The following is a 10,130-nucleotide window of genomic DNA, read 5'->3' as shown; positions in this document are numbered from 1 at the left end:
TTCTATAGCAGCGGCAGTCTCGTTATTTAATAGCCACACCTCGTAATTAAGTCTTTTTGTTATAGCCGTTTAAATATTAATATATTTAAACGGCTGTAACAAAAAAACTAGTCATTTTCAAGCTTTATGCCTATGGACACTTTTGATCAGTGAGTCAAGAACTATAACATACTAAAATTTCAGCCAATTTCACCAAGGGCCAAAACCCTACGATTTTATGCGGAGTCCTTTGTAGTTCAGATATTGTATATCTTTCTTTATTTCTAAAATAAAAATTAATTTTATTTTGTTAGTAAATGGCAATTGATTTAAAAAAAAATCTTAAATTTCAGACCCTGTCAGAATGGTTCCTCAATATGAATTGAGATATTTAAAGTTTATATATATAATTTAAAGCAACAATATATATTATATTTTCTTATTAATTTTATATGATCTGCTTTCGATATACAATACCATAAATTAGAAATAGTTTTAATAAATGCCGAATGCTTTCAAAACCGAAAGACACGAACCATATACTTTATTTATTTATTTTACATTCAAGTGTTAATAATTAATTGGATTCTATGACATGAAATAAAACTTTTCCATGACACATGATACTTTAATGTAAGAGCTTCTTTGATTGGAAAATTTTTATATAAATATTTCGTCGAAACATTTAACAGAAGACTTGTTCGTGATGAACACGTGCAAGATTATAATCACAATCTTAGTTTTAATCAGTCTGCACATATATACGTGATATCATAAAGTGATAAGACTCAATACTCATACAATCCCTCATAAACTCATAATTTTCATGATATGTTAATTGTAAAGTAATGTACGTCGGTGACGTAATCAGTACATAGGTATAGGAAATGTCAACAAAGGAAAAATAATCTTTTTATTATAAAAACACTTCGATTAAAAACAGACTACGCTTTCGGACTTTTGTCTTACGAAAAGAAATTCTTCTACAAAACAATTAATTGCAAGAACTAAGAAAGAACATGGGCAATTAATTGCTTGACGAGTTTTGTTGATAGCTTGCGTGATAAGTTAGTATTGGCATGTATGAGATTTTTTTAATGCATTAGCAAAACAATATAAATAAGCAAAACATATTTGCACATTAGCATTGTTTTGTAGTATTTTTTATTACGCTGTTTATATAAATATTTTTTAACAAGATGACTTCGCAATATCAGCTGAGAATTGAATTCATGACGATCATCTCCCATGGTAGAAAACAATGCACAGTTCTGTGCAGTTCTGTCAGCAGATGGCGATATGCATTCGATTCATCAGCTGATCACGTCAGAAATGTTTACCATAGATATATTCGAGGATATATTGGCTGCGTTCAGCAGAACGTTTGTTTTGCAACTGTTGGAAGTTTCCTTCGCGCTAATTGGATCATACTTTTAGATCTAGAAGAATGGTCCTATCTCAGCAGACAATCATAAAACGGTTGCAAAACTGTTGAGTCTGCTGAACGCAGCCATTCTTTCGAGGAATGACACTTAATCGGAGCATTGTTATTAACATTTTGAACTGAATTAAGTAACACAATTGTGTAGGAAGAAGATACTTCAGGATGGAGTCTCAAGATATTTATTACAACAAAGCTGAATATGTTGAAACGGTAATAATCAAAGGAACTAAAGCACGCGAAATTAATGAGACGTTTATATTCATAATTAGAAAGGAATATTATAACGTTACAGTCTCTGTTGTTAACAGATAGATGCTATAAAAACGATTTAACAAATTTAATCATTTAGTAACATCTCGTATTCATAGATATTCAGAATGTGATACGTAACCTCACTTTTTCGCTATTTTAGGCCTCCAAAAATGAGGTGAGCAGGCTATGTTGTGTGGCTCGCAGAATATTATGAATATACATGGAAAACTAATAATGCAATCTGACGCTATCATTAGAGGCGATCTAGCCAAGCAATGTCAGGACGGGTTGCTATTGTATTATTAGCAAAAATGCTGTCATTCGATCACCTTTCAAGAAATTCAGCAGAGAGTAAGTAAAGTTCTTTATTATATTAACATATGTCATATTTTGATAGTTTTAATGGATACTAGTTTTAATATCAAGACTAGCAGCTTGCATGAGAGCGACTCATTAATTCAATTAAGCTAAATGCTAAATTCTAAAGTGATAACTCTGCTTAGAATTGCCCTTTTTCCTCTAAGGCCCAGTTTCACAACTCATGGTTAACTTTTAACCGAGGTTCAATTTGTTTCTCATTTCTTTCCAATTCTAGAATTAAAAAGAGATAATGAATAAGTTACACTCCTCGGTTAAGAATTAACCATGAAACTGTGTGTGTGTGAGCCTAACAATGGAAAATCATGTGTTTGTGGGAGAACGCAGCATTGGTTGGTCTTTATGTTTACATTGGAAAGAATGCTATAATTGTATGTATAATAACTTTTACCTGCCAAATCAAATGAGTATAGTGCAATTCCTTCACAATCAATCGTACTTGTGTCGCTGTAGGGCAGGCGGTCCGTTCTGAAGGACTGTTGCTACATTGAGGAAAGCTTGGTTGTACCACCAGAAACAATCACCGTCTTTACTCGATTCGCTGGCAGTCCGGCGACGTGCGTCGAAGATCTACCTGAGTGCACTCTGGATCTCGTGGTAGACTTTACGAAGAATTATTATGAGCACTTTTTGCCAGCAAGTGTTTATTCGTATATGTACAATAGCATACAGTTGAAAGACTTATTCTTTTTAAATCAGTGCTCGGATTTAGTTGCACATTTCGGCCGATTTTCAGCTTGGTTCGACATTTAAGTTGCACGCGGGTTGGTGAAATAAGGGGCAGAAACAAAGCTGAAAATCGGTCGAAATGCGCAACTAAATCCGAGCACTGTTTTAAATGCATTACATGTTTGCATTCTGCATTTGAGATTAAATAAATATGTAATTAAATATGGCATACGTGATAAAAATTAGGAAATTTCAAAGAGGTACAACTGAAAAGAATAAATATAAAATGAGCCTAAAAATGAATTTTTTTATAATTAATGTATATATTTTGTTATATTTTTTAATTAAATAAAGAATATTTTAATCAATAAGAAATCGATTTTAATAAACTAAATATACGTCTGCACTTAAGTATGTCTCGACTTAATGGATGTTGCTGTAAAATTATTTGTTTGGAAATCTGTGGTATATAGATAACAATCCCTGTATATCATTATCGCTGATTTTAGCTGTGAATCATTATAGCTCGTAAGATTTATTTATTATACTTTGTAAGTAATTAATTTCAAATTGTACATGCGCGTAAAACAATCACAGAGGAAGCTTGTTTATTAATCACATTGTACGCATTTTATAAGTAATCTATCCTATACAGTACTCTCTACATAAAAAAGACTGTTGAAACCTCATTAAAGGAGCCGTATCTTGATAATTTTACATTATATTAAATGACAACACATTAAAATAGTATCAACAATTCACACTTATTACAAAAGGATACAAACATCTAACAAAGTAATAAAAAATCTCTAATCAATTCAAGGTTTTCATGAAGTTCACTGTTAGATTAGATGTAGTGCAACAAAAAACTGAGGAAAATCAGATGCCTCTGAATTTTATTAGAAGTAGTATACATTTCTGCAGGCATTTAATCAAGACATTCCACAATGTTGGTTTCTGCATTTGACACTTCTTTTATCGCGTGCATAGTTTGCCTATGAGAAAAAATATGATAAATAGCTCAAGGCATGGTAATGAAGTTTCTGTTAAGAGAATATTGAAGCAGTGACTGAACTTGATCGATATCGATAGTATAAACTTTTTTAATTTTAAATTAAAAATGTCAATTCCGTTTCCTACGGAATTATCATTTTAGTTCAGACATATCGTAGCACACACACATTGCTGCGTTACACTATCACAAATGTGTGTGTACGTATATTTTACTCTGTCTATTCTCTGTCTATCTTTATCTAACAATTTGCAACATTATCTCTCTCATGCACTTACTGCTACACATAATTACTGCTTTGTTTACTATTCCGAATCTTTGCTAAGCATTGATTGCTACGCAAATAAATTACAGTAAATTTAGTTGAGTGAAAATCTTTTTTTAGGCTTTTAATAATTAGTTTCATAAACTCAGTATTGTTCATTTATACAGGCTGTTCAAAAAAGTTCGGGACCTCGGATTTACTCGTGAAGATGACGTCAATTCGAAAAATTTCATACATTTGTAATGCATCTATAAATTCCGCGCGCCACTCTATCATCCCCTTAAATCTTACCTCTTATGCCATAATAACTCGAACGCAAATACGATTACAGAAAGGAATATTCCGTAGCCCATTGTGATCAGCGCGCAGTAGCATTCTGTGAAACCGATAGTGATGAAGCTAGTTTGACTCGAACATATTGGTTTTCTCGTATATAAGCGATATTCCTCGTAATATTTGAGTCCGCATTCTCGCAATTTTAGAGCTCTGAAAACATAATTCCTAAATGCCGAACGTTCCGAGAATTGTTATATCATGAGATAGTTATTGGTTCATGCTTATAGGAATAACGTGTCAATAAAATCTGTTTTTTAAAACTGTGATATTTTTACATTAGACTTTAAACTTCCAAGAAGTTTTATAGCGAAATTTAAAGATTAAAAAACTCCATGTCCACGTGAAAATGATTAAAGGTACTATTTACCCTGTTTTTATTATCTCTGAGTAAGGTGATTGCTCTTGTATCACAAGAAGCGGATATAAGACATTTAGGAAATCGATTTCAGTTAAACCGCACTTCTCCTCCTCCAAATACGTGTCTTGCATCAGTTGGTAAGCCGTACCAATTTCACCATGAAATGCAAAGAGTTCGTTTCTTACGCGACGTACACCTTCTTCTATAGACATCCAGTTAGATTTACTTCCTTTCGGCTCGATTCGCTGTTCTAGGATTGTCTTCCTAATGGGATCTTGGAAAGACTGTCATCCCACAAAGAATTTATCTATTTTTGTAATCTATTTTTGTTACATATTAATAATTTTTTCGCCGTAAAAAAATTCAAAGTATTTAATAATAAATTATATTAATTATATTAATTATATTAATAATAAATTAAATTATATTATATATTATAATTATTATATAATGAGAGTTTTTATATTATTAATTTCCGCGATTTTTAATTTACCTACCTTAAAATAATATCTATTATATACTATATCCTGCACACCCAGCTTTAAAGGACTATTTAAGAGATCCGGAAGAGTTTTGATAGAATGCGTGGTAGACTGCAGCAAACTCACGATATTCGCTGTATAAGCCGCATAGAGACTCAGCGAGGCCAGCAATAACATAAGAGTAACAATTCGAGACGAAACTCTGTAGGGCTCATACGAATATCCTACAAGAATACAACAATTTTATAAATTTCATGTGGAACGAAATGAAAATAATTTAATCCGTCGTAAAGTATAGTAAATGTTTTGGTTTACGTATTTGCACGAGAAAGATAAAATTTGATGCCTTAGAGATTTTGAATAATATTTGAGAATCATGTTAGTAATGTTCCAAGTGTACGAGCATATTATTGAAAATCGTTTCTCTACCTTGCTGAGAAAATGCGCCTAAAAGAATGAGAAGATTATCGCTGACTGTTGGTTTGCTGGGATTTAGTTGATTCCAGGCTGCTGATTTTGTCATCTTATCGCGATAGTATTCCCATTTGATAGATAAATAGAGCAAACAGAAGACCAAAACGAGAAATACTGCAATTGCTATCCAGACGTTTCGTTGAAAGGATAGCGTAAATATGTTGCTCACGGTCGACAGTAAAGGTCGCCGAAATACGAAACGCGAGCTATGTAGATTTGTACATGAAATATCAATAACAGTATAATAAAATAAAGAATCATAATAAAAAGTTAAAATTAATAGCGGTTTAATCACTTTTTTAGTCAAGTTTATATTTAAAAAAAAGCTAAATTATTAACTTCAACTGAAATTTTAATTACTTCCTGCCTCTCTCGAATGTTACCATTAAAAAGACGTAGAAGATCAATTTAATAAATAATCGTATTACCCTGTATGTGTATACAATTGGATGTATTGCACAACACCGATACGTTCCGGTACGAGAAATGTGGCGGTACCGCCAATATCAATTTCACGCCGTTCCAACATCCCAATCATTCCGCTCCAAGAACCATTTTCACTGCGATATCCCCAGCTGTTCGTGACTTCAAAACTTATCCTAAAGCAAAAGTATAGAATTTTGAATCGGCGATTAACGCAATATCCTAACGAGCACCGAATACAACTGCTATATAAATATACAAGTATCTAATGTATATATTTATATATATTTATATGTTATACATATATACAGGGTGGAGCAATAACTTTGTCCACCTTGAATATCACCGCTATTTTTAGAGATATGAAAATATTGTGATTACAAAAGTTGTAGGGCATCAAGAGGATTATAACATATGCTAGTAATAATTTTTCTAGATGGAAGCACTTCGAAGATTTCAAGGTCACTTCCATTTTTTTAAATGGCATGCTGTATTTTTTTAACCTTAATATAATAGCGGGTGTTTAGACGATTTCAATGACCTATAATAAAAGGTCTTTCGTCATTAAATAAAGAAATAAAACAATGATTCTTACGTCAAAAGTGTTCGAAGTGATGTCCGTTTGCATTAATGCAACGCTGCAATCGTTCAATTCCAGAAGCACAACTTTTGTAATCACAATATTTTCATATCTCTAAAAATAGCGGTGATATTCAAGTTGGATAAAGTTATTGCTCTGTATACACAGTTGGAAAAAATGTGTTAAACATAAATCGCATGTCCCTAACGATTCATTTAAATTTTTGAGTTATTTTTACACAAGATGAATATGTTAGAAGGTAGCACAAATATTACGTAAGAGAATAAATACAAAGAAAAATAACATCGACACAGTTTGAAAACGAAACGTGGGAACTTATTTTTTTTAGAAAATTAACATTCATGATATGTTAAATTAACACATACTTCATTCATTTGTCTTAGAATTTACGTTTTGAAACACATTATTTTTATATTACTTGTTCACTTAATAAATTGTGTCATTTTGATATACTAAGAAACATTGAATATCAATTTCACAAAAAATCTTTAAATAACATAATTACATTATGTTAAATTAACGCTCGAATATGTTAAAAATTCTACGCAAACTGTTAACACAAATATGAGTGGACCATTTCCAACATAAATACACAAATTTTTTTACTGTGTGGCATTTGTATATCTATGTTTGCTAGGCCGTATATTTCATGGTTCGCGAATTCGTCATATCGCATTTCGTGTTCATGAAAACAATATAAATAATAACGTTTTTCAATCAGAAACGATTATTTGAAAATATTAATAGCTTTTATCAAAATTTTTAATTTATGTAATACTAAAGAAAGACGTATTTGATCGGGTAATATATCGAAAAAAAAAATAGAAACTGCTATATGTTCATATAAATAGTTGCTTCATCTTTAATTAAATACTCTTGTGTGAGTATTTATACGATTATATAGATGACGAGCAAAAATTTAAAAAATTATTACAATATTTACGGGTTCAGTAATAAATTTTGGACTTTAAGTAGCCAATTAGGTACAAGTGTACATACAGTAATCGTGCAAATTTGTCTGTTATGACCATAATTAATAAATATGTCATGCTTATTTGATTAAACGAATCGTTCCATTCATGCATCTGATCATGCAATTCTCCGGTTAAACACAATTTATCATTGTTTTTGACGTATGAAGGTATATCGCTTGATCACTTCACTGTAACCTCATTAAGTAACCTTGAGCTCGAATTTATTACGTCGTTTGAAAGCTTGCATTCGTGATTTTAGAATTGGCAAGACAATTCGTACAAATTATCGCCGTTGGATGAATTTATTTCAAACATCATAACAAAATATTTTGGCATTAATATGATGGTCCAACTCACGATGCATTCATTCGGTTCACTAAATGCAGTATCCAAGGATAATTAGCCTTTGTGACAGGATCTACGGATTTATCCTTGAAGTCAGTCAAATGGTTGATGGTGTTAGGATCCGTCATCTGTATGTGTGCAATTGCAATAAATCTTGAAAGAAAATTTCTCTTTTGTTAAAAGTAAATTGGCACTTAAAATGGAGACTACATCATAGCATTTTTGAAATTTTATTATGGACGTCGCTAATACTTGCTTTTTGTCTAATATTAATTCTTATACACATATTACATTAGCTTACATACAAAATGCTTTGACGTTTTGTTGGTATTTAAGTGCACTTGTATAATGATTATATTATATTTCAAAGTACCACGAGACAAGATTTAAGAACCGTCTGTTGAAGATTTTTCCTTCGTGCTGAAGCCACATCGAAAGTGTTCATTTGCAAACCATTCTTGGTCGTCCAATTTCCACGATTTTCCCATATTACACCTCGCTGTGGACTTGGTCGATATATGGACAATAATTCGAGAAAATCACCATCGAATCTTCGCGCGAGGATCACGTCGCTATCAGGATAAATCGCCAAATCCTCGAAGATTTCCAAGACAGAGTCATCATATGTAAAAGTTAAATTGACGTTATCATCGTTGTCGATTATCGTTTTTCGATCTTGAAAAAGCAGCCACTTTGTCGGAGCGACGAACATCCTTTTCGAGTGTGCCTATCATTTCATATCAGATATCGATCATTAGAATATTGGTATAAGTTACATAACGAAATTGTGAATCTCATAAGTAAAGGTGTCAGTGAAATGTAAAGAAAGTTTTTTTATTATATAATGTGTTTATAGACATAAATATTATGTTACCTGTCGTAAAATATCAATAGCGTAATCGCAATCTAAATTCAACATATATAGGTTTTGATGTTCTAAATTATTGTAAATTTTCGGATTAAGTTCTTCGTAGAAATTATGAATGTTATGCATCAAGTAGTTGCTCGACAATATTCGTGATAATTTGATCGTATCATCTGCAAAAGGATATTACATTTAATTTAACTGCAATAAATATCTTTTATGCGTTATTTTTATTAATAAGTAAAGATCGAAATTTGTTTTAGGAAAGGACGATTCCCATACAGCACCAAAAGTTTTGAGAAATATCAGAAATATTTCAACTGAAAAATGGAACATTTCATAAAAATTTCGAAATATGTCTGTAACATTTCTGAGACAGCTCTGGAATTGCAAAATGTCTGCATATGAAACCTTGTTGAAAGATTGATGAAATGTTACTGAAAAAATCTGCAATCTTTTTGAAATATTACCAAAAAGTTTTCAGCTATTTTTAGTACTTCAAAAATAATATTTAAGTATATACTTGATTGGATATTTAAGAATTAAAGAACATTTAAATTTATTATGTGTCGACATAATAAATTTAAATATTATTTAAGTATCAATTAAACATATATTTAAATATCATTTCTGAAGTACTTCAAATTTATTAGAAGAGATTTGTAATCTATTTACTGATTACAAACTTATTGAAATAAATTTAAAGTATTTCTCAAAAATGGTAATTATATCGCCAACTATTTTGATTAATTAATCACATTATATGTATAAGCATATACCATATACATAATCACTATTAGAAAAATAGAAAATGCACTTACACTTGCAGTTTTCACACATCATTATTCATATACGAAAGTTTTTCAAAATTAAAGCAGAACAAGTCATTCATATACAAAAGTTTTTCGCAATTAAAGTAGAACAACTCATGATAACATCAAAATGACATTAAACTGAATCGTGTTTGATCAAAAAATGACTTTTAGTAAACATTTTGGAGCCGTTTTAACATCATGATGATTTTTCATTCTGTTCAAATATGTTTTTCAATTTATTGTATATGATAGATTTTAGAAACATTTCTGTTATAACATTTCATGACATACTGTGGAATCCTTTCAGAATTGTTGCACATAAGATGTGAAAGATTGAAACATTTCTGAAAATTTTCCGCAACAATCGGTGCTATATGGGTTGTGTTGAAGTATCTAAAAATTAAGCTAAATATAGATCTGAAAATAATTTTTTGATCTGTCGATCCTGTGGCATTTTA

The 10,130-nt window shown here is 31.0% G+C and overlaps 1 protein-coding gene and 1 pseudogene across 1 annotated transcript; one reads left to right on the top strand and one right to left on the bottom strand.

Moving 5' to 3' along the window:
* The first annotated feature begins 1,500 nt into the window (after positions 1-1,500).
* Positions 1,501-2,977, top strand: LOC108723619 (dynactin subunit 5-like; annotated as a pseudogene).
* A 642-nt stretch (positions 2,978-3,619) lies between these two features.
* On the bottom strand, positions 3,620-9,025 carry LOC108723618 (glutamate receptor ionotropic, delta-1). Its single transcript, XM_018449507.1, has 9 exons — positions 8,867-9,025; positions 8,366-8,719; positions 8,005-8,120; positions 6,078-6,248; positions 5,605-5,855; positions 5,191-5,399; positions 4,703-4,977; positions 4,291-4,485; positions 3,620-3,717 (listed from the first exon to the last, which is right to left on the bottom strand). Exons 1-9 carry the CDS (start codon positions 8,984-8,986, stop codon positions 3,651-3,653), a joined length of 1,758 nt encoding a protein of 585 aa, XP_018305009.1. The 5' UTR covers positions 8,987-9,025; the 3' UTR covers positions 3,620-3,650.
* Between the last annotated feature and the right edge of the window lie 1,105 nt (positions 9,026-10,130).

Source organism: Mycetomoellerius zeteki, unplaced genomic scaffold, assembly GCF_001594055.1.
Source record: "Mycetomoellerius zeteki isolate Tzet28-1 unplaced genomic scaffold, Tzet1.0 scaffold245, whole genome shotgun sequence".
In the NCBI taxonomy this organism is placed as follows: domain Eukaryota; kingdom Metazoa; phylum Arthropoda; class Insecta; order Hymenoptera; family Formicidae; genus Mycetomoellerius; species Mycetomoellerius zeteki.
Note: the sequence above shows the minus strand (reverse complement) of the source record. Positions and strands in the feature narration are given on the sequence as shown.